At 39.1% G+C, this 26,090-nt stretch overlaps 1 protein-coding gene across 5 annotated transcripts in view; it reads left to right on the top strand.

The window, feature by feature from the left end:
- The window catches only part of LOC149316768 (protocadherin beta-16-like), a 139,513-nt gene that overhangs the window by 44,706 nt on the left and 68,717 nt on the right, over positions 1–26,090 (top strand). The window contains exon 1 of one of the 5 annotated variants that reach the window (XM_089516224.1): positions 679–3,294. The exons of the other annotated variants lie outside the window; for them this stretch is intronic. Within the exon in view, the coding sequence (XP_089372350.1) occupies positions 874–3,294 (2,421 nt within the window). The 5' untranslated portion in view covers positions 679–873. Of the gene's footprint in view, positions 1–678; positions 3,295–26,090 lie in introns of those variants that run through there. 5 annotated transcript variants of the gene reach the window in all.

Below are 26,090 nucleotides of genomic sequence, written 5' to 3'. Positions count from 1 at the left end.
CCTGTGTAGTTTGAAAGTCCACCTGCAGGGCTAGTGTCATGCCCCAATATGGCTCCACACCTGCAAAGGCCCATGCTGCAACTGGGAGCTGACAACAGGTGAACCCTGGGCCTACTCTTCACCACTGCCACCTGGTTCTTCACCTACTCTTTTTTTCAAGTTCCAAGTGAGAAACAAGTTAATGGCAGTGCTGATAAGAAAGAAGTGGAAGACTTGTTTTCTAACTGGCTTTTAGGTTGGGATGATAGAGAAGAAAACATCACCATCACAGTGACTTGGGAGATTCTCCCAGAGCACCTCAATGAGGCTGATTAACATTTAAATCTCTCATATCAATGAGATATGAAACCTCTTTTTATGATGTGCAGTAATTGGAGGAAATCATAGATCTGCAGATGTCTAACTTAAAAATGACCGACAAAGCCAGGATTTTACAAACATGCCTGTCATTTGCTGTGCAGTTACAGTAACCAAACATAATATCTTCTGAAAGGATAAATAGTAAATCTGATTTTTTTCTTGTTAAGTTTATTATGCTCTGAAATACCATGCAATTGGAAATATAGAAGCTTAGAGGTTCTTTCCTCATGCAGCCGCATGGTGGCAATACATACAAACATATTATTGGGAAATTTGGTTTGTGATGTAGCTCTCAAGAATCTCTGAATGGAAGTGTGTCAAATAGAAAGACATCCAGATTCTGTTTGTGACGGAGAGATAAAATTCACTGGAAGCAAAGCAATAAGCTCTTCAGAATAATAAAAAAATAATCTCCCTCCACCTTTAACAATAATCACTGCATAAAGAGAAGACATTTTATATTTGGGCAAGAAACTGAAGAGAGAGAAGGGAGTTCTCAGACATTTCTCAGACATGGAAGGTTGCATTTGGAGAAAGCAAGGTCTGTACCTTTTACTTTTTCTCTCTGTGACTGAAGTATTGTGTGGCTCAGTTCATTATTCTGTGCCTGAAGAAAAGAAAAGTGGGTCCCTGGTAGCTAATGTGCTGAAAGATTTGAAACTGGGAATTGGGGAGCTCACTGCTCGCAGAGCCCAGCTTATTTCCAAGAGCTCTAAGCAGTATTTCCACCTTGATGTTCAATCTGGAAATCTGCTCATAAGTGACCAAATAGATCGTGAAATTTTGTGTGGACAGACTGAACCTTGCTTAATACAGGCTGAAATTGTGTTACAGAACCCCCTGAAAATCTACAGTATTGAAGTGAAGATAGAGGATGTAAATGACAATGCTCCTAGATTCTCTAAAAAAGAGTTTCAGTTGGAAATCCCTGAGAATGTGCTTCGAAAGACAAGATTCCCCTTGGAATCTGCCCAGGATAAAGACATGGGAGAAAACAACATCCAAAACTACACCCTCACTCCCAATGAGCATTTTCATTTGGGTGTGGAAAGCAAAAAGGATGGAAGCAAGTATGTGGATCTCATTCTGGAGAAACCCCTAGATAGGGAAAGGGAGCAACACTTTGGATTGATGCTTATGGCTGTGGATGGAGGGGTACCGCAGAGAACAGGAACAGTCCAAATAAATATTAATATCTTAGATATCAATGATAATTCTCCTCAGTTCACACAGGCTGAATACAAAGTGAGATTAAAGGAGAATAGACTTCAGCATACTCTAGTCTCCAAAGTGGAAGCCAGAGATTTGGATTTAGGATCTAACGCCCAGATAACCTATTCCTTTGATCGAGTGCCTGAAACAATATCTAATTTGTTTCATTTGAATGAAATGAATGGAGAAATCACTATTTTAGGAGAAATTGATTATGAAATCAAAACCAGTTATGACATAAGCATCAAAGCAACTGATGGAGGGGGACTATCTGGTCACTGCAATGTTCTGGTAGAGATTGAGGACATGAATGACAATGCCCCTGAAATCTCAGTCATATCTCTTAACAGTCCTTTGCCAGAGGATTCCCCCCTGGAAACACTTGTTACGCTCTTCAGTGTCAAAGATCAAGACTCTGGAGAAAATGGCAAAATTGTCTGCTCTATTGAGGTAAACCTTCCCTTTGTATTAAAAGCCACTGTGAATAGTTACTACCAGATTGTGATCCAAAGTCCTCTGGACAGAGAGAAGATTGCTGACTATAATATCACCATCACAGCCACAGACCGAGGTTCTCCTAGGCTCACCTCAACACAAATTATTCATGTACAGGTCTCTGATGTCAATGACAGCCCCCCAGTATTTGAGAAATCTGCATTTCAAATGCATATACAAGAAAATAATATTCCAGGACTGCTAATTGGCTCAGTTCATGCTGCTGATCTGGATGTGGAACAGAATGCCAAACTGACCTATTCCCTTTTGCCTGGAAAGGTTGATATTGGCCCTGCAGTCTCTTACATCTCCATCAACTCTGAAAGTGGAAACATATACGCACTCAGATCTCTGGACTATGAACAAATAAAAGATTTCAAAGTCATGGTGAGAGCTACAGATGGTGGCATTCCTCCTCTGAGCTCTGATGTTGTTGTTCGAGTTGTGGTCATAGATGAAAATGACAATGCTCCCTTCTTCCTCTATCCCCTTCAGAACAGCACTTCTCCCTGTAATGAACTGCTTCCCAAGTTGGCGGAGGCTGGGTATTTGGTCACCAAAGTGGTGGCTGTGGATCGAGATTCTGGTCAGAACTCTTGGCTTTCTTATGAACTTCTGAAGGCCACAGACCCAGGTCTTTTCAGCATAGGAGCCCAGAATGGAGAGGTGAAAACCAGGAGACCATTGACTGAGCGAGACTCAAGCAAACAGAGGCTTATTATTGCTGTCAAAGACAATGGTGTCCCTCCTCAGACCAGCACTGCAACACTCAATATACTTCCAGTGGATGGTTTTTCTGATCCTTATCTGAAGGTGGTAGATGTCCGTCAACAGGACCATGAAGATGAGGGCACCTTGACTATGTATTTGGTGATTTGCCTGGCGTCTGTCTCTTCTGTGTTTCTGCTTTGCATTATTTCCTTTGTTGTTATCAAATCCTGCAAGAAAGACCCAGGTGGCACTTTGATTGCTGCCCCTCCTCATTTCCCCCCTACCAGGCCTGACATCCCAGAGAACTGTACTGATTCTCAGAGTGGATCACTTTCCAGGAATTATCAGTATGATGTTTGCTTAACTGGCGGATCTTTAAGCAGTGAGTTTAGATTTCTTCGGCCTCTCATTCCTGTTTTTTCTGTGGTGGACCCAAGCATGACTGTGAACCCTGATGCCTCTTCTGGTTCCCAAAACATTCCTGGGGTTTTGGAAGACAGTACATCCAAGGAACAGGTGAGAGAATGGGATTACTTTAAAAAAAAGTGCTCAATATGCCAGGTACCCATTTTAATGAAAGTCCATTTTCCTTGATCTTCAGTCATTTTATGTTATCAATGTATATACTCATGTAGAAATCTAGACTGTCAAAAAATCAACCAAAATAAACAGGGTCAACTTATCCATGGGTCAATGACAGTACTGTATTTTAACTCCCTTTCTATTCAGAGTTTTGTAAGGCAAGAGCTTAGTCCACCCCAGGAAAACCTAAAAGAAGCATCAACCTCTTTCTACTCTTTCTGCCACAGTTCCTGGCCTTTTTGAAAGTCAGGATGGGAAAATAGGAGAAATGGCAACTTTTTGTTTCTTTTTTCTTTTTGGCTCTTCTCTCAAAGGAGCACAATAGGGAACCAGGCTTTAAAGGATCTGTAGAAAACATTTGTATATGTTTGTCAGCTTTCCTGGGTGAAAATCAGACAGAGTTACCGCATTAAAGTTCAGGGCTATAATCACTGCTAATGTAGTCACCATTTTATTTCCTCTGCCTCTTCATGCTTTTTGACATGTGTGTGTTTACTTAGCCCCTCCGGTGCCAGGATTCCTCACCCCATTTACCATAGTTCCCTCCTCATTCCTTCAGTCTTTATGGTGAGCACAATCATGATTGCAGAATGGTGTAAGTTCTTTGGCATTATTTTGCTTCATTTCGCCTTTTACATCCACTGTTATATGCTCCTAAGTTTTACCTTTGAGTTATCCATGGGTCATACCAGAATCCATAATTTTGACCCCCAAACCTGCCCTCGGCTTTCACACAAGGTTGACTTGTAGTTGAGTATATGCAGTGTTTATTATTTGTCTATTATATATATCGATATATAGACTAGAGAAACTGTTGTAGTTATTTAATTGCCGTCCAATTCTCTCTCTCAGTGTTTCTTGTTCTTCTTCTGTTTAATTTAAACAGAGGCTGGATGGCCATCTGTTGGGTATGCTTTGACTGAGAGTTCCTGCATGGCAGGGGGTTGGATTGGAATTGGATGGTCCTAGTGGTCTTTCCCAACTCTATGATTCTTTGATTCTAGTTGGCTCTCTCTGTAAAGGGACACCTCCGAGGACGGATTTCAATTCCCTTCATTGCTCATCCATTTTTTAAAAAATTGTTTTTCCTCTTTCTTCATGAGCTGACACTTACACATTTTCTTCCTAGCTTTTTCATGAGTCTAGGAATCTTTCTTTAGCCTCTCTTGTATTTCAACTCCTTTCACTTTGTTTTGCTGCCTCAAAATCTTTTCCTAACATAAAACTTCATGCATTGCATCACATTTGCCACACACTTTGTTGCATATAGTAAATAACAATTTCTATATCTGTACCAGTTGAGTAAACACATAAACTGCACACCTGCATATACAAATGCTTAAAGAAAACATCTGACTGAAGTTCTCAAAACATATGTGTATATATGGTTTGAAATGTAGATAATGTTATGCCTTGGAATGTATGACATTAAAATTAATCCATGATTCTGAATTCATTAATTATCAGCTTTCAAAGGCATTTATTTCTTATTTCAGTGGCACTGATACTGATCTAAGTATCAAATGACATTACTTGTTACACTTGGTGATAATCTTGGGGATTTGACCATTTTATTAATGTGTAACCAATGATTAAAGTGGCAAATTAATTCTTAATTTTGATATTCTAAGGAGGATGTTAACAAAATGATTTTTAAGTAATGACAATATTTTTTCAGTGTTTTCAAGCTTTAATATATTTTGTGCTGTGTTTTCCAAGAGCGTTTATTTGTATTGCATTTGATTTCTGTTTCTGAAAAAAAATAGTGAATTAATATTCGTAGGGTTCATCTATCCTCATAGCCCCAACACTTTCACATGACAGCATGTGTTTCCATCCTTTCACTCTGATGAGGGCTGTGGTATATAGGGTATATATGGAGAGGGGAAGGGCACTAGTATCGACCCCTCCATTATCACTTCCATTGCCCTCAGTGTGTGGCAAGTGATGGATCTGAAGAGAATTTTCACTCTCCGTGAAGGTTCCTACTTGAGTTGGAACTAAGGTTGTGAATATGTGTCAGCCTCCCCCCCCCCCCCTCCATTGCATGTGCCTTTTTCGGAATGTCATTTTTTCTTTTCATCCTTGTTTGATACTGGTTTGTGAAACTTCATATTTTCTTTCCATACTGAAATTCATTTAACATTTTCATGTATTGTTCTTAATTAGTGAATTTATTTATGAAATATTCTTGTTAAGGGGGAAAAAAACCAGGGACTTTTGCTGGGGGGGGGGGGGGGGTAGATAGATTTTCAGAAAAAATGAAAAGAAAGAAAAGAAAGAAAGGTAATATTAGTAACCTGAAAATAACTTTGTTATTTTAGGAACATACTTTAACATACATAATGTATAACTTGGTATTACCATATCTGAAATTACCATGTCTGCTATATTAAAAGTACAGTTTATTTAGAAACTGTGAAGTCAAAAGCTTTAACTGCTGGTGTCCATAGTTTCCTGTGGGTTTTCTGGTCTATGTGGATATGTTCTGGAAGAATTTATTCATGATGTTTCGCCTGCATCTGTGGTTGCCATCTTCAGAGGTGGTGGCATAGAAGTGTGTGTGGTGTGTGTGTGTGTGTGTGTGTGTGTGTATTTGTGTAACCCTTGGTTGGGAGAAAGTGCTTTACACGTTAATCTGTGTGTTGGCTTGTTGTTGGAAGGGAAGGCCTCGGGGTGGGAGGATATCTGTCGAGGATGTGTGTCTATTTAATTATCAATCCATTTTCGAAAAATAGGCAGTAGCAGAACACACTATAAACCAACCTCAGCATAGAATGCTATTTGAAAACGCTGAAATTCTGGACCGTGCCAACAACTATCAGGTCAGAATGTGCAGGGAGACCATTGAAATCCATTAAACCCAGGACAACTTCAACAGGAAAGATGAAGCACTGAAAGTAAACCAAGTTTGGCTACCAGTCCTGAAGAATAGTGGAACTCCTGAACCAGAGTTGAGAATGCTGGACTGTCGCCCAGTCCATGATAGCAGAATAGAATAATGGTTCAAGTTAGACACTCAGAATGCATCTCACTCTAGCTTTTCCCCAGTGTGCATGTGCACATGCCTAAGGAGATCTGTGCGTGAAGCTTCTGAAGATCAGTTCATGAAGGTTCTTACTGACACATTGGCCTTTCAATTCAATCACAGAGGTGGAGCCTTTGAAAATAAAGCTTGAATGTTATAAGCATGAACCAGTGGTTGCTGCTGAGAATCCTGTCTCATAATTCCAAGCTTTCCTTTGAGTGTTACTGAGGTTACAGTCTTCCGATATTATGTATAACTACATTTTTAAAAGGACATCTTTAGGATGTTTTAGCTGTCCAGAAAGTATAAACTTAACCATCATTTTGGGGAACAATTGAAGTTCCATTCTACAAGAAAGAGTTGTATATACAACTGGGACTTTTCACATCGCAACACCTCACATTTCCCAGACATAGTACACTAGATAATTTTTTATCAACAACATGAACCCCAACAGCTAATAAATGAGTCAGAGTACAGACTTTACTGATAAAATTAGAAAGTATACATTATAAAATATGATCAATTGGTGGCTGTTTATTACAGTCCCCCCCTTCTATTTGTGTTACTGTTCAGTACTGTCAAAAGGGTCAAATCTCTTTATGATGCTTGGGACCTATTCAAAATCACACAAATAAAGACTTAGCTAGGATGTATATCAAATATCAGCAAGGGAAGAAGGTCACCAGCATGTTTAATAAGCTGTATAAAGGAAGCTGTTACAGATAAATATGCATAAACTGAATTTCTTGCCCACCTGATGTGAGCTCAAAAGAGTATAAACATGTACAAAGGGAAAGGTAGTGATGTAAACAGTGATAAAAATATTTTAAATACATTATTAGATAAAAGAAATATTTGGAGAATTGGATAACAATAAAATTAAAGAACCTTTGAAGTAAAGTAAGAAAATTGCAGAGACGAATGAATTCTTTTCATCTGTCTCTCCAGAGTTAGATATGGGGGAGATACCCATACCTAAACTAATGCTTCTAGGAGGGAAAGAGGGATTGAGGCCAATAGTAGTGACAAGAGAGAAAAATTAGGACTTCATTGACAAATTCCAAGCAAATAGATCACCTGGTTTTTATGGTGTCCACCCAAGAATTTTTAAAGAACTTGGAAAACTAAACTATGTATCTTCTATGTAACATGCAGTTTTATATTGGGCTACTCTAGTATCGCCTCTAGGCTAGGCAGGAACTTGTGCTTCCTGTTGGTCACTATTGCCATGCTGTACCCACACTGGCCTTGTTGTATCTGGGTAATGGGTTTCTTTGTGAAGGTGAAGGGAGTCAGGGGATGAGGGGAAAAGGTGGATGAAAATCTGTTAGCTCCGATAGTTGATTCGGCAAATTAGTCACTTGCCTTCCACTGCTGCATTCATCCAGCCCTGAAATCTCTCTCTGTCCCTCCCTCCACACTCTGAACCATCTTGGCACTGCCATGAGAACTTCTTCTCCCATTCCAAACTCATGCTTCAACTCAAGGCTGGGGATCTCTGGGATGGTCTCTCAACAGCCATGATGATCTCAGTACTCTCCTGAGTCAACTCCTTAGGGTAAAAAGTAGTTTTACAGACTAAAAACTGACTGAACAGGAACCAGAGAGCAGGACTAAATGGCCACTTTTTCAGTGAAGTCTCTAAGGGATCTATATTGCAACTGAGGCTTTTTAATTTAATCATAGTTGACCAAAGTTCAGTAATAAGGTGGCCAGGTTTTCTAAAGATGTTAAATTATTCACCATGGTGAGGACATAGTTTATGAAGAGGTCTGAAAGAGTCTCACCAAGCTGGGAGACTGGACAGTAAAGTGGCAAATTAGATTCAGTGTAAGGTAGTGTAAATTATTTACACTTTATCCATACAACAATGGGATTTGAATTGGCCGTGACTGACCAAGAAAAGGGATCTTGGAGTTGTGGCAGAGAGCTAACTCAAAATGTGAACCCAATGTTCAGCTGCTGTAAAAATAGCAAATTCCATGTTGACGTAATTAGAAACGGAAATGAAAACAAATCTGCTAGTGTTGTACTTACTGACTTTATACAAATCCATAGAGCAAACACATCTGGATTTCACAGTTCTTTCCAACAAACCTGAAAATGGATACTCTAGAGATAAAAACAATGAAGGAAAAGGCAATCAAAATGATCAAGGGAGTAGAGCAGCTTGCCTTATGAGGATAGGTTATAACATTTTGGGCTGTTCAGCTAACGGGGGAAAGGCAAATAAAGGGAGAGATGATAGAGATATATAAAGCAGATAGGCATAAAAACTTCTCATCATAATGCTAGATCTTGGGATTCTCCATTGAAGTTCAATGGGAGATGAGGACAGATCAAAGGAAGTACTTGTTTCCATAGTTTAGATTCCATAGAATCTGTGAAACAACCTGGACAAAGATACAGTCTTAACACATGCTTGTAAATAAGTTCACTTGTTTCAAAAAGGAGTACTGGCTGAATGGATTTACAAGAATAACAACACAGATAACACTCTACCAAACACAAAACACATATAAGAGAAGGACACTGGGGACCGCAACTCTAATTCATTTAAAAGGAAGTGTAATAAGGATAGAAAAGGGGCAAGTGTCAAGACCAAGGAGTGAAGAGATGTTTCTGAGATCAAAGGATAGCCTTGGAATATTGGCAGGAAGACTGCCTTGGTCACAGTTGACAACTTGGATAACTCTAAAGGAGGATTGGATGAAATCATGAAGGAAGAGGCCATCAAATGCTGCTAGTCAGGATGGCTTATATGTCAACTCTGGCATCAGAGGCAGCATGCTTCTGTCAGGGAGTGTGAGAGACAGGGTGTAGTTGGATTTGCATTCTGCTATTGGGCTTTCCATGGTCAATTCATTGACTACTGTTTAAACAGTAGTTGGCCTAGATAATCCTATAGTCTAATTCAACATGGATTTTATGTCCTTATTTCCATGTGACCATTAGTGATATGGATAAAAGTTCCCCACTGGTGAGCTCAGAGGTTCTTGTCTGCATCCAGGTGTGTGTTTTTTTGGAGGAAAATGAGTCTGTTCCTTTCGTTCTTTACTCTGTTCAGAACAGCATCTCCCCATCAAATGATCTTGTTCCCAGGGGAACAAGGGCTGGCTACTTAGTCACCTTGTTGGTGGGCTATGGTGTCCAAAACTCTTGGCTTTTGTATCAACTGTTGAAGGCCGCAAAACCACTGTTCACTGTGGTGCCCAAAAGAGAGATGTGAAAACCATGAGGCCAGTTAATAAATAGAATGCCATGAAACAAAGTCTGTTGTGGTTAAATATAATGGGCTTCATCCCCAGTCCATCTTTCCCATATTACTTGTTTTTCCAGAGGACAGACCCTCATATGGCCATCTGTTGCGGGTGCTTAGATTGTGAATTCCTGCATGGCAGGGGGTTGGACTGAATGGCCCTTGTTGTCTCTATGAGCTTTATCACACTAGTGAGATCCTGCAGGAAAACAGGATTTAAACAAGAGTTAAATTAAATTCGAATTTAAACAGAATCCACAAATTCAGGAAGTTTATCACACCGAATTGCTGTTAAAGTGACTGCTCCAGCCTGGTTGCTCCCTGTTCAGCATAGGACTGTGGCAACCAGACACCATGGTCCTGAGGCCAGTCTTGAATGGGCTGCCCACAAGGAGTGCGTTTTTTGCTCTCCTTTTGCCGTCGGCCATGGCACAACTTCAGCTCAATTTGGGAGCATGTGTCATCTATCCACCATGCCCCCAGATCAGCCTGAAGCTTTTGGTCCATGTGTCTTGGGCCACAGTTGGCTGCAGCAAATCTAGAAATACCCTATATCCTTCACTACTTTTAGAAGGTGTACAAGTTTAGTGTACAGTATTATCTAAAAAAAACTGACTTACAAGTTGAGAACATCAAGAGGAAACAGAGACAAGTTCATGAAGTTCTTTTATTATTTTTCACTGTAGAGAAATAATACTACATAGCCCTCTCTCCCAAAACCAGTAAAATAAAAATAAAATTAAAAATGGAAAAATTGCTTTTGATCTTTGTACAATACTACCTTCTTTTTACTGTCTTGCACTTACCTGTCATAATTGTGTGTCAACAGTATTTAATTTTATAATATATTTTAAAAGTATTTGCTTTCCTTTCTGGGCTATCAAGCTCAGCAGCTTCAAGCAGCATCTAATGATTGGAAGCAAGGCCTGGATTGTTGGGCTGAATTTGCCTGAAACTCCGAGATCATTAAATGGAGTAAGATTTCCACAATTTTCCAGACAATTTCCATTACCCAAACCAATCAGTTTGCAATAATGGCTTTCAGAGTAAGTGTAATACACTCTGAGGTGCTATTGCAGGACAAACATGCAGTCAGGGTGGTTGTAGCCACATTCAGCCACATGGTGGCAATACAGGAAAAGACATAAATGGAAAAATAAGAATTTTCTGTGTGAAGAAATCCACAGGGCATTCTCAGCAGAGCTGAAACAAGATGTCGAGATTTGGTCTGTGAAGGCAATAAGAACTGCAAAACAAAATTTATTTCTTCATCACCTTTACTTAGCTGTCACAAGCTTTATAACTGGGCCAGAAACTGAGGACTGAGTTCTGAAACATGGAAGACTGCTTCAGGAACAAAGCAGGTCTGTATATTTTCCTTTTGCTGTCTGTGACTGAGGTTTTGTGTGTTTCCATTCATTATTCTGTGCCTGAAGAGAAGAAGAGTGGGTCCTTGGTGGCAAATGTGGTGAAGGATCTGAAACTGGGAATAGGGGAGCTCTCTGCTCGCAGAGCCCAGCTTGTTTCCAAAAGCTCTAAGGATTTTTTCCACCTTGATGTCCACTCTGGGAATCTCCTCATAAATGAGAAAATAGACAGAGAGGTTTTGTGTGGACAGACTGAGCCTTGCTTACTTCTCTCTCAAATTGTGCTTCAAGACCCTCTCGAAATCTATAGTATTGAAATGAAGGTAGAGGATGTAAATGACAATGCTCCCAAATTCTCTACAAATGATTTTCATCTGGAAATTCCTGAGAATGTTCCCATCAACACAAGATGCCCTTTGGAATCTGCCCAAGATGAAGACCTTGGAGAAAACAGCATCCAGAACTACACCCTGAGTCCCAATGAGTATTTTCATTTGGGTATAGAAAGCAAGAATGATGTACATCTCATTCTAATGAAAGCCCTAGACAGGGAGAAGGAGCCTCAGTTTGGGCTGACACTGATAGCTGTGGATGGAGGTGTACCACAGAGAACAGGAACAGTTCATATAAATATCACTGTCTTAGACATCAATGATAATTCCCCTCAGTTTGCTCAATCTGAATACAAAGTTAAGTTAAAGGAAAATTGTCCTCAGAATACTCTGGTCTCCAAAGTGGAAGCCAAAGATTTGGATTTTGGATCAAATGCAGACATCACCTACTCCTTTCATCGAATGCCTGAAAAAATATACACACTGTTTCATTTGAATGAAAGGACTGGGGAAATCACAGTTCTGGGAGAAATTGATTATGAAAAAGAAACCAATTATGACATAAAAATCAAAGCAATTGATGGAGGGGGTCTCTCTGGGTACTGCAGTATTCTGGTAGAGATTGAGGATGTGAATGATAATGCTCCAAAAGTCTCAGTCATCTCCACCAACAGCCCCTTGCCAGAGGATTCTCACTTGGAGACACTTGTTGCCCTTTTCAGCGTCACAGACGAAGACTCTGGAGACAATGGTAAAACTGTCTGCTCTGTCGCTATGAACCTGCCCTTTACGTTAAAACCGAGTGTGAACAATCTTTACAAGCTTGTGATACAAAATCCCCTTGATAGAGAGCAGATTTCTGAATATAATGTCACCATTATAGCCACGGACCTGGGCTCCCCTAGACTGACTTCAGCAAGAATGATTAAGGTGCAGATCTCAGATGTCAATGATAACATACCTGTATTTGAAAAGTCTTTATTTGAGATGCAGGTACAAGAAAATAATATTCCAGGATTGCTAATTGGCTCAGTCCGTGCTCTTGATATGGATGTGGAGCAGAATGCCAAACTGACCTATTCCCTTTTGCCTGGGAAAGTTGATGTTGGTCCTGTAGCCTCTTACATCTCCATCAACTCTGAAACTGGGAACATCTATGCCCTCAGATCTCTGGACTATGAGCAGATAAAAGATTTCAAAGTCACAGTGAGGGTAACAGATCATGGTACTCTTCCCTTGAGCTCAGATGCAGTTATTCATGTCCTTGTCATAGATGAAAATGACAACGCTCCCTTCTTTCTCTATCCCCTTCAAAACAGCACATTACCCTGCAATGAGCTGCTCCCCAAGATGGCAGAGGCTGGATATCTGGTCACCAAAGTGGTGGCTGTGGATCGAGATTCTGGCCAGAACTCTTGGCTTTCCTATGAACTGCTGAAGGCCACAGACCCTGGCCTTTTCAGCATAGGAACCCAGAATGGAGAAGTGAAAACAAAGAGGCCATTAACTGAGCGAGACACAAGCAAACAGAGGCTTGTTATTGTGGTCAGAGACAATGGTGTCCCTCCTCAGACCAGCACTGCAACTCTCAATATACTTCCAGTGGATGGCTTTTCTGATCCTTATCTGAAGGTGGTGGATGTGCGTTCACAGGAGCATGAAGACGAGGGAACCTTGACTATGTATTTGGTGATTTGCCTGGCCTCTGTCTCTTCTGTGTTTCTGCTTTGCATTATTTCCTTTGTTGTTATCAAATCCTGCAAGAAAGACCCTGGAGGCACTTTCATTGCTGCCCCTCCTCACTTTCCTCCTTCCAGGCCTGACATCCCAGAGAACTGTACCGATTCTCAGAGTGGTTCACTTTCCAGGAATTATCAATATGATGTTTGCTTAACTGGCGGATCTTTAAGCAGCGAGTTCAGATTTCTTCGACCTCTCATTCCTGTTTTTTCTGTGGCGGATCCAAACATCCTTGTGAACCATAACACTTCTTCAGGTTCTCAAGACCAACCTGTACATTTGGAAGACAGTAAATCAAGAGAACAGGTGAGAGATTGGTATCATTGGACATGATTTTTCTTTAACCATCACTCACATTTAATATTTGTTAGCTACCATTTTATCATCTTGTCAATGAGGCTAGTGAAAGAGAGCAGAGGTTTTTAAGTGGCTAACCACCACCATCAACACCACCATCATATTTATATCCCACTTTTTCTTCAGTGTAGGACAAATAGACCAACACATCCTGTTCCTGGGATTATGAACTTGTTTTAGCTCTATTCAGGCTTTTAATATACATGGGAAATATATATGTTTTATATAAGGGAATCTCCCTCTATGCATGGAAATTGTTAGGAGGAAGAGAAGAAAAAACAGTTTCCATGGAGGGTGTCGATGTGACTTGGAACTAAGGACGTGAATATCTCTTAGCCCTTCCCCCCCCCTTTTTCTGATATTTCTACTTTCATTTTTTACCTCCTTGTTTCATATTAGCTTGTGAGACTTTGCAGGGTTTTTTTTTCAGTTACTGAAATTCGCACAAATTTTTAATGCATTTTTCCTAATTAGTGTCCTTATTTGCACAACATACCTAATTTACACAACTTTCCCAATTTGAATGCAGTTCTCCCTGCAGTCGTGTATAATTTAGCTATTCAGATTTTCAAATATGCGCAGGAGTCAATATGACTTCTATCTGTATCTATGGCGCCTTACAGACAGGCCTAAGCGGCGCCGTCGTTGCGCCAGGAATACGCGCGAGGGGTGGCGCTTCCGGACGCACCTTGCCCCTCGCGTGTATTCCGTACGGCAAGATGGCGGCGGCCTATACAGATGGGCGCCGCCATCTTGATGTAACGGACGCACAGCGTCCGGATGTCTAAACCCGGAAGAGCCGTCGCGAGTGCGCACTTTGGCACTTGCGGCGGCTCTTCCGAGTTGCCGGAAGGAGTGCGATTTCTGCACTCCTTTTTTGCAGCGCGGAGGAGTCGCGTGGTTTGGCTGCTGCGGCTCCTCCGCGCTGCAACTGGCAGCGGCCCAAGACCGCCCCTTTTGGGCGATCTGTAACGGGCCTAAGAGAAGAGCTGGAACTCAAATAAGCACCTTGGTTAATCACCAATAGGGATGAAAAGAATATTCTAAAGTGTTTGGGAAATGGTTGAAATACAAGTTTTTCAGTTGTCAAAAAACTGTAAGAAAAAGAATTCTGGGTTGACAAGAATCAATCAAAATTTGCACATGATAACACAAAAGAAAGTCCAAAATGAGAGGAAGAGGAAAATATGGATACAAAAAATTGGGAGAAACTTTATGATTTCATAAGGGAAAAATGGCCTAACATACAAAATATAATTTAAAAGATAATTAAGAAAAGTAAGAAAGAATTGGAAAAAAGAAGGGAATTATTAGTAGTTAAGAATATGTGCGGATAATATGGAAAATAAGATGAGGAAATAGGAAAATAGCGAAAAACACAAAACTAAATAGTAATATTACATAAGATGATATAAGATAAGCAGAAGGATTGGGAAAATGAAACAGAAAAAGGGTTGACTGAAGGAAGTCGTGTCTTTGTTAAGTGTTAGAAGATGCATAGAAAGTGATGAGTGATGTGATGTATGTTAATGGATTTGTCTTATATGTCTTATAGGTTTGTATTAAAATTTAAATAAAAATTTAAAAAAATTGCACATGGTTGTTTTGCATACAAACCAGCATTTTTGTTTTGCACTGGAAACAGCCTTTCTGTGTGGAAACCATTTCAATGCAGAAATATTAATTCCTGCACAGAAAATGATGTTTTCTATGCAGAAAGTACTGTTTTCTATAAAAACCAACCACGTGTGAATTTTACACAAAATAAATCCCCAAGTACAGCAGTACATCTCCAATCAGTGGGTTTATTCACTCTGTTATAATGCAAATGTTTCAGTGCAGCCTTGAGAGCCTTGTGATAGTCTTGATCTTTTTCTCCTGTAATCAGTTTCCTGACCAGTCATTATCTAACACTTTTTAGATTAACATAATTAGAAAAAGGTTTCATGTAGAAAGCAAGGGGGAAGATTATTGCTTATTTCCTTCTCAAGCCTGAGGACCAATGGCCCACTTCTGGGCTTGGGAGAAATTCCTGATAGTAGGGATGTGCAACCTCATGACAAACTATGACAGCTGTGTTGTGGATGGAATAAACTGTCTGCTTTTGCTTAGATTTGTGAGAGCCAACTAGATTTGTGGATTTCTTATTGATCTCCTTGAAATGAATGATCTTGGTCTGTACCTTCTTATATCTTATGTTTCCTGTTGTTTGCTATTCCTTATCTATACTGGCTAGTACTCTTGAATTGTTTGACTTTGCCTTTCAGGTCTAACTACTATACTTGTTTTTAAGATCTTTTGTATCATGCCATCATTGATCATGCTTTGCTGCCACCAAAGATGATCGAAGGAACCTATCAGTTTCTTACACTTTCAGCATTTATTACTTAGATTCTTTTGTATTTTAGCCAATTTATCTGGGGACATGCACCATCTGGACATCAATTTTAAAAAGATTTTTCTCAGATCATAACAACATATGAACTTTAGACCTTTATCCCATACTCACTGCTTTGCTTTAATTGAATAGTACACCCATTCCTTGCCAATTTTACTATACATTTCATTATTTGTGTCAAATTTTAATAATATCTTATATATTTTGCTATAAACTGTGTCTCATCAGTCTTTGACAGAAAAACAAAAGTCTTTGACAGAGAAATGAAAGTCTTTGGAGTCTTTGACAGAGAACTGAAACAGGCTCTGATGAAGAAAAGGAGCAGCAACTATGAGCACTTACTTGATCTTTAGCTTTAGATTAGCAAAATAGGTAGAAACAATGGAACGGAGATGTAACAGGAGAAATCTAAAGGGAATGTTGACTAAAGTGAGGATTCCATAATGGAAGAAGATGGCTTACTGAAGATATATTGTCCGAGGGCCCTTTAAAAATAGAGACCGTCAATCTATATTTGCTCCACAGATTCTGAGATATTATAATACCTAGGGCAGTGATGGAGAACCTTTTAGAGACCAAGTGCCCAAACTGCAACCCAAACCCCACTTATTTATTGCAAAGTGCTGCGTTCCTCTGGATTTCTAGTGACAAACTCTAGTGAAGTCTGTGTTGGGATGATGGTGCATGTGCCCACAGAGAGGGCTCTGAGTGCCACCTCTGGCATGTGTGCCATAGGTTTGCCATCACTGCCTTATGGGAAATAATGTAGATTTTTAAACATTATGCATCCCCATTCATAAGCCACACATGACATTTCCCCCCCTATTTATAATATTATAAATGGAACCCAGTTTAGAAACATTAAAATGTCTTGAATTCCAACTCTTCTCTAAACTGTCTTTTTGGGTATTGCAGATATTAATAAGATATGCACGAAGGTTCTTGCTGAAATGCTGACCTTTCAGTTCACTAACAGAGGCTTTTGGAAATAAAGTTTGATATAAGCTTGATATATTACTGGAAAATTCTAGGATTGGTTTCAAACCACGAAGCATGTATTAAAGGTGAAATGATGGGCCCAGGGAAATGTTATCATATAAAGCCATCGTATTGGAAGAAAATAATATATATAGGTTGAAGTGAAGAAAAGAATTCTTGAAGGAAGGAATTATTTCTCAGTGGTTTACTCACTGACAGTTAAAATGAGAGAGCAAAGATGGATCTTAAACTGGAAGTTGTGGATCTTATGAATATGGACTTGGATAAGATACTATTCTCAAATGACAGTCACGGGACAGCAAAACTGTATAAACTGCTACCAGAAAGAGACATGGAAAATGAAACAATAATGGAACCTATAATTCAGTGGATACAAAACTGTGGTTATACAATCTAATGTGGACAATGGACAGTGGAGAAAGTTGTGGAACAGAGATTTGAAATTTGCTAAGATTTAAGAGGAAAACTTCTATAAAATGCTTTATAGATGGCACTGGATACTAGCAAAAATAGCTAAGATGGCAAAAAACATGAAAGAGAGTAGAATCATAGAATCATAAAAACAAAGAGTTGGAAGAGACCACAAGGGCTCAGTCCAATCCCCTGCCTTGCAGGAATAGACAATCAAAGCACTCCCAGCAGATAGCCATCCAACCCTCTGTTTAAAAACCTCCAAAGAAGGAGACTCCACCACACCCCACTGTTAAACAGCTCTTACCATCAGGAGGTTCTTCCTAATGTTGAGGTGGAATCTCTTTTCCTGTAGTTCAAATCCATTGCTTCAGGTCCTGTTTTCTGGTGCTACAGTAAACAAGCTTGCTCCATTCTCAACATGACATCCCTTCCAATAATTAAACTGGGCTATCATAACATCTCTTAACCTCTTTTTCTCCAAGCTAAACCTACCCAGCTCCCCAAATCTCTCCTCACAGGGCATGATTTTCAGACCTTTCACAATTTTGGTCATACTCCTTTGGACACACTGCACCTTGTCAACATCCTTTTTGAATTGTGGTGCCCAAAACTGGACACAGTATTCTAGGTGAGGATTGACCAAAGCAGAATAGAGTGGCATTATTACTTCTCTTGATCTAGACACTATACCTCTATTGATGCAGCCTAGAATTGCATTGGCTTTGTTAGTTGCCATATCACACTGTTGACTCATGTTCGACTTGTTGTCTACTAGGAATCCTAGATCCCTTTCACATGTACTGTTGTCAAACTAGGTGCCCCCGATCCTATATCTGTGCATATCATTTTTTTTCTGCTTAACTGTTGAAATTCATTTTGTTAGTTTTGGCCCAGCTTTCTACTCTGTTAAGATCATTTTATATTGATAGTTGAAGGTTCTTGCTGTGATATATATAAACAGGTTAATTGATAGTGTAGGAATTTAAGTTTAAAACTGTAGATTACAAGGAAAATTAACTGGTTAGGAAGAACTGGAAAAAAATATAGTCGTAAAGCATGACATATTAACATATAAAGTGTGGCAGAATATTAGAAGTTTGGTTAAGGTCTGAGAGGATAGCAAACATTATACATTTTTGTATGTAAAGATGTGTACAAATAGGAAATAGAAAGATATTGTAAAAGTGTGAGAAAACTGAATTAAAAAGTAATTTTTAAAGAAGGTAACAACGCTTGAATTCTGCAACTACGGATGTAATTTAGTGGTTAATCCTAGGAACCCCCACCTTGTATTTTCTTTTCCTGTTAACTTTTTAAATTAACTTTACAGATTAACAGCTTTTTAAAAAAATAACTTTTATTTATATTTTTAAAATATCTATTTTAAATATTTAATCTGTACTGTTTTTAATAAACTGTAATCAGTCTTTAGCAACTTGTACATAAGGATAGATAGACAGACAGACAGATCTTGAGATCGGAGAAATCAAAGGGAAATTTAAACCAAGTGTGGGAATGCTATATGATCAAGAGGTGACCTTACTGTGATCAGGACAAACTAAACATTGAAAGAAATACTGTACACTTGACTTGTTCTAAAATAAATGACAGTACTACATCATGTTATTCTCCTGCTTGACCTGTATTCTGGACAAGAGACCATTGTAAAGACACAATATGGAAAAACAAGCTGGTTTTCATCAGCAAAGGGGTTAGACATGGATACATTTTATCACCTGTCTGTTTAATTTATACGCAGTACATACTGTGTGGAACATCAACAGTTTAACATATGTTGATGACGCCATTTTATTTACTGAAAACAGCAAAGACTTTCAACAACTACTGATGAAAGATACAGAAGAAAATGCAAAAGGAAGGTTACAGTTCAATATTAAGAAGACAAAATAATGACCACAGATGAGATACTTGGCTAATTCAATTGGGTAATGAGTCACCTATGGTAATTAAATTTAAATTTGGTAAGGAAGACAGATTTTCTGTACTTTGGCTCAGTCATTAATCCAAATGGAGACTGTAGTCAAGACTAAGACATGGAATGGTGATTATCAAGGAACTAGATATGATCCTCAGCTATAAAGATAGATAGTTAATACCAAAGTCAGAATCATCAAGGCCTTAGTATTTTTGATTTCAGTATGTAGACGTGAAAGCTGGATAGTGAAGAAAGATGACAGGAAGAAAATCAACTCATTTTAAATGTGGTGCTAGAGGAAACTTCTTTGGATACTGTGAACTGCTAAAAACAACAATAACAGATAAATGGGCCCTAGAGCAAATAAAGCCAGAACTCTTTCTAGAAGACAAGATGACTAAACTGAAGCTGTTGTACTTTGGACATGTCACAAGATGGCAGAACTCATTGGAAAAGACTATAATGCTTGGCAAAGGGGAAGGCAGTAGGAAAAGAATTACACACTACAGATGGATTGATTCAGTCAAGGAAGCCACAGCCCTGATTTTGCAAGACATGAGCAGGGCAGTTGATGACCATGGCTGTTGGAGACCTCTCATTCATTGGGTCAACATAGGAGGAAGTCAACTTGATGGCAACAACAGCAACAACAAAATGAATAAATGAATAAAATAGTAGTAAATAAAATATTGATTTATTACACATCCCTGAGATTCTGATATGATAATTAAAAATACACAAAATCATGTTAGTCTCAAAAATGTAAATATAATAAAATCATTTTGGGAACAATTTGTGTCTCACTGTGCAAGAATGAAATTCATACTTCCAGTACCGTCAGGTACACTGACAATTCTCTTCCAACACACACCTCAATGACAAATGAATTAGTAAAAGAGTCCAAAGACTCCTGGCAAAGTTTAAGACAAGAGTATTAGTAACTCTTATAAACACTGGTGATAATTATTACAACATATTCTCCAAATGGGCTGAAATAACCTAAAGACACCAGATCCTGTCTGATCTAGTTAGTACTTGGTTGGGGGGCCATCAGTGAATACCAGGCACTGTAGGTTATATTTCTGAGGAAGAAACTGGTAACACTATCTATGAATATTCCTTGTCAAAGAAAACTCTGTGAAATTCATGGGGATACCATAAGTCAACAGGCAACTTGAAGGTGCACACACACATCTTCCAACTACCGTGCATTAGCTGAGATGGCTACATTTAATCCTGTGCATTTCTGGTTTCTCAGCTAGTCCTAAAGTATCACACTTTCTTTCTTTTGGCCACTCTGTTGCTTGCATCTGTTGCTGTTTGCCATGAAGTCAGCAAAGACTACTAGTGTAACCTCATTACTACATGTGGCTTTTAAACTGTGATTAGACCCAGAAATAAAGTGGCTTTGGCAATACGTATTGTATGAAATTGCCTCTGACGTGTAGCTGCTGCATCCCACAGGCGTAGTTAGGGTTTCCCTTTTCACTGACGAGGGAAACCTGTCGAAGAGCTTGCAATTGTTCTAACTGGTGGTGCAGTGGTTAAATGCTGGTACTGAAGCCACAAGATTGTGAGTTTGATCTTGGAGGGCTCCAAGATTCACTCATCCATCCATCCTTTCATAGGACCTTATCACACGAGGCACTTACAGCGCTGGAATCATGGCCCAAACACTTCAGAGGTACAGAGGTGGGATCACGGGCCTTGCTTCTGAAGCATCACTGAAGCACGTCCCGCGCTTCTACCACTGAATTGTTCATGGAGCAGCCATTTCTGTAATAATGGAATCTTCTGTTATGCAAAAAATGGCTGCTCCATGAACGCTTTGACAACGGAAGAACAGCGAAATACCTCAGCGAAATGACGTTTGAGAAGTGTGACTGGTTTATTTAATTGTTTGGGCCATGAATTCAGCACGGTAAGTGCCCTGTATGATAAGGGCCATAGGTCAATAAAATGAGTACCCTGTATGATAAGGGCCATAGGTCAATAAAATGAGTACTGCTTAGAGAGTGCTGAGTTCACTGATAAGTGGTACAGAAATGTACATGCTGTTGCTGTATAGTCCCCAGGTGTAAAATATTGCTACCAGGGCAGTTGGATTATTGGCAGTCATGTGGTTTCAGTATCCCTTCCTCTCCCCCTGCCTTCCTTTATTTTATTTTTCCTATTTCTTTTCTTCTTCTAACTTAAGTTGTAGTAGAGGAGCTCTGGAACGGTGCAAAAAAAATAAATAAATATAAATACAAATAAAATTAAAAAAATGGAAGGACAAGGTATAGAGGGGGAAGTGGGGCTAAGGGGAAAAGAGTGAGATGGCAGCAGTTGTGGGGTTACAAAGACATGTGGTGATGTGAATATAAGCAAGTATAATTCTGTTTTCATTTACAAATGTAATTGCAATGAAAAATCCCCTAAAACTAGAGGTTACAAATGAACTTCAAAGTGAAAAAACTTTCCACTCAATTGTTTCAGCAGAAAAGAAGGGAGAGGAAGAGTGGAATTGCTGTAAGGACAGGCTGGGATGTTGGACCGGTTTAAAAATGCTTTTTAATGTATGTTTTTAAAAAATGTTTTTAATTGTACTGTTTTTTAATACTGTGAAGCCACTCAGAGTCTCAGTCCTGGGAAAAGAGCGGGATACAAATAAATATGATAACAACAACAACAACAACAACATGCCTTTCCGGTAGGGTCAGGACAAGAGCAAGAGAAAAGGCAAACCACACACTTCAGCAGCCTCTTCAAGCTTTGGAACAGAACAGCTTGTGCAATGTGATTCCGAACTGATTCTTGAAGTAAGAAATAGGAATAAACCTATTTTATAAAAAGCATTAGAAAGGAATTCTTCTGCCTCTTAAAAGGAAAATTCCTTGAGGAGATCCACTTTGGATTATAGCACCCACAAAACTCTATGCCATGCTCTCTCTCAAGCTATCTATCAGAGACAAACAGATTTCCCCCCTCTAATTTTCCCAAAACAGATATTGTAGAGAAGCATTACTGATTTGAAAATATTTTTTTTCTTCTCTTGTCAGTTCTGATTTTGGCTTGTTTTTCAGATTTGCTTCATTTTACTTGTTTTCTTCTCTCTTTTTTATTTACTAATCGTCTCTCTGAATTTGTGTGTGCCAGTGTGGCACAGTTCCATAGGAAAGACATTGTAACTTGTGGATCAACACCAGGAATAATGCACTGACTGGTTACTTTGGGTCTTTCTACAGAGAAATATTCTGTTTCCATAAACAATGAAATCATATGCTTCTACTCATAGTATTCAATAACATAGCTATAGTCTGATTTACAATAAAAACATAGTAAGGAACACTGTAGCACCTTTGAGATTGAGAAAAATATCTAGCATAACAGTCGAATCTGTTTAAATGGATCAGAAGCCATGAAAGCTTATTCTAACAAAACCTTTTTTTAAAGAGATTATCATGGTGGGATTTCTGGGTTCAATAATCTCTTTAATTAGTCTCAAAATTGCTACAGGATGCATGTACCTCCACTCAGAAGTAATCCACAAGGAGATCACTAGGACTCATTTCTAGTGAGACATTCTTAAAGGCTATTGGACAACATGGATTTTTTTTAGTGACAAATTATGTTTTTGTAACTATGGCTTTCTTAACTAATTTTATTTTATTTATTCCCTGGAGCTAAAAATATAGTACATTATTCTCCTTCCCACTCATCCACTTATATTTTTATTCTAACACCAACCTTGTGAGGGATAGTATCATTTAAAATCCACAAAACAGTGATATCTTTATAGGACCAACCAAAATGCACATTACGCATGTTGCAAGCTTTTGAAGCTCCGCTGGCTTCTTCATCAGGCAAAGGTGTTAAAAATGATACATGAAAAAGAAAGAAAAAGGGGGAAATGATTATGTTTGCCATAGCTCTGTGTTTGGTCAAGATGTTGTTGTTGTTGTCGTCATCAGTTCAGATGGTAAGGAAGGGTATCCATGCAGGTGAGCCCCTCTTTCTTCTGGCCATGTGGGTACTAGGAGATTTATTCAAGGAAATAAGCTTTACATTTCATTAACAAGACAAAAGGCTACTGCCTTTGACAGTCAGTTTGTCTGAATCTTTTGTGAGGCTATAAGCACTTTATTAAGAAGAGAACACTGTGAGGTGTATTATATGGGAAAGCTATATAATATGCTTGGGGCAGAGGGGTGGGTATGAATGCATAGTTCATGCTCTCACCATGGATCTCATAGAAAACTAATTTTGAGCAGTTTTTTAAATAAATAAATAAATCAGGCTTTCCTAAACTCAGTATATAAATTCCTATGTTCATCTCCTTAAAATAGTAGCTTTATGTGCTTTTCTTCTTTAATAGTCTTTGACCTCTTGAAAACATGTGTTCCAGTTTTCATTTGTGAAATGTTGAAGGGTATGTTCAAAGAAAAAAAAAATCTCTCCATGTTGGGAAGTGGTAATGTATTATTTTGCAGCACAGAATAGATAATCTGGCAGGACTGGCTATCCTTGAGGTTTGAAACCATTTAGCAAAGGAATCACAAGAAGAAGGAAAAAATAAATAAAAGCAGTTATTCAGGATTTGCAAAATTTTAATATTGAGAGGGAAAAGCCATCATTGTTACTATCAAGTCTAACTATAGAAAAGGTAATACTTCTCTGGAAATTTCGGAATGATAGTCAACTTCAGTAGTTGCCCAATTTAAAAAAAAAACATGGATCTAAATGGGACAGAGGTTGGAAGTATGAAAATATCAGCCAAGCCTAGTTGTTTTAACTTTTATTTTCCTGAAGGTTGTTTTAACTTTTATTTTCCTGTATGTTGTGGCATGGCACAAGTCCCTCCTCAATTCAGTGCCAGGGGGAAAAACATGGTTCCTAAAACATTAGAAAATGGGTTGCAAGGAGGTATCCACTGAGAAAGCTGGACTGGTTTCTAAGAGCACCAGCTAATATTTCCACCTGATTAATCATTCTCGGCACTTGATATTTTAGGACAAAATAGATTGATAAGCTCTGTGTGATTAGAAGGATAATTTTGTTCTAATAAAACCGTGTTGCAGTTGCCGAAGCTGAAACAGAGGATGTAAAGAATAATTCTTCTTGTGAAGCCAAAGGCTTTCATGGCCGGCATCCATAGTTTTTTGTGGGTTTTTTTGGGCTGCACAAGAACTCCAGCCACCACCCAGGACAAAATAGAAGCACAATCAAAACACTGGTAGACCAGGCAAAACGCATCTGCAAACCCCATTTCTTGGAAGATGTACTGAAGCACCTGGACCGGGCTCTACAGGCTAATGCTTACTCCAGCTCAGACATTAGAAGGGCTGTCAGGCCCAGGAAAACCCAGAGGAGTGAAGACAAACAACCACCCAAAGGGAAGGTATTTTTACCATATATCAAAGGAGTCACAGACAGAATAGGGAAACTAGTGAAGAAACACATCCTTCAAATGGTTTACAAACCAACAAAGAAAATCAAGGAAATGCTTTGGTCAATCAAGGACCAGAGAGACCCTCTTACAGCCACAGGAGTTTACCGCATACCATGCAGCTGCAGACAAGTCTACATAGGGACCACCAAACACAGTGTTCAAAGACAAATCAAGGAACATGAGAGACACTGCAGACTGGGTCAGCCAGACAAATCAACAGTAGCAGAATATGTTACAAACCATCCTGGGCATAAAATACTGTTTGAAAACATTGAAATTCTGGACCATGCCAACCACTACCATGTCAGGATGCACAGGGAAGCCATTGAAATCCACAAACATCTGGATAATTTCAACAGGAAAGAGGAAACCCTTAAAGTAAACAAGGTTTTGCTACCAGTCCTGAAAAATAGAAAGACGAAGACTCAACAAATGCAAATGAGAAATCTCCCAGGGTCAGGGGTTTCCCAGCAGACAATGAGCATTAATCAAGCAGACACTAATCCTCTTTTGCATACCCTCCCACCCTGAGGCCTGCCATTAGCAACAGAACAATACACTTGCAAATCACTCCTCCTTCCCAGGGTCACACAGTCCATATATACCCAATTCCTTTCCAGGCAAGCATTCTCTGAAGATGCCAGTCACAGATGCTGGCGAAAAGTCAGGAATAAACTCTTCTAGAACATGGCCATGTAGCCCGAAAAACCCACAAAAAACTAATAATTCTTCTTTCTCTCAAAAAACCAAATCTGTTCTAATTATCTGAAAGGACTCTAATGGATACCCAATTTCTTTTGGAGAGGGCTCAGGGTCACATAAAGAATCTAACATTATTCAGAAGAATACGTTTAGTCCTAATGGTCAGTATGGAATACATGTGCAAAGCCACAGTAATGATAACAAATACGCACAATTGGTACCGGAGGAAACAGCTTAATTGTGAGTTTAATTCCACAGACGACTTTAATTTTGTAGGTGAAGAGATCCTCAAAAGAAGGAGAATAATACAATAATCACTGTTCTGGAGGCCAACAATAAGTTTCTCTAGTTTGGAAAATTTATTTACCAAGTGATACCTTGCTCGCAAGACATCAGTAGCTTGCAGCAAGTGTCAAAAATCTGGGTTTCTATACAGGTGCAGAATATTTGCTATATGGAGATCATGCACCTTAAATAAGCACTCTGGCTAACGCTGAGTAGAGAAACCTTCCCCATATATGGCTTATCTTATAACCTCCTTCAGCTGTTCCTATAAAATTAGCCAGTGTGCTTATTTAATGTGTTCACTACAGCAGTGCATAAATGAGTATAATGTGTATGAGATGAACATCAGAGCCACAGATGGAGGAGCACGCTTTACTTTTTGCAAAGTCATTTTGGAGCTTGTGAATGATAATAACAATGCCCCAGAGGTGACCAAAACATCCATCACTAGTCTCTTCCCAGAACAGTCTTCCTCAGAC

Source organism: Sceloporus occidentalis, unplaced genomic scaffold (assembly GCF_023333645.1).
Source record: "Sceloporus occidentalis isolate IW3139 unplaced genomic scaffold, rSceOcc1.0.p SCAF_3, whole genome shotgun sequence".
In the NCBI taxonomy this organism is placed as follows: domain Eukaryota; kingdom Metazoa; phylum Chordata; class Lepidosauria; order Squamata; family Phrynosomatidae; genus Sceloporus; species Sceloporus occidentalis.
The sequence above is the reverse complement of the archived record's forward strand: the minus strand, read 5'-3'. Positions and strand labels throughout refer to the sequence as shown.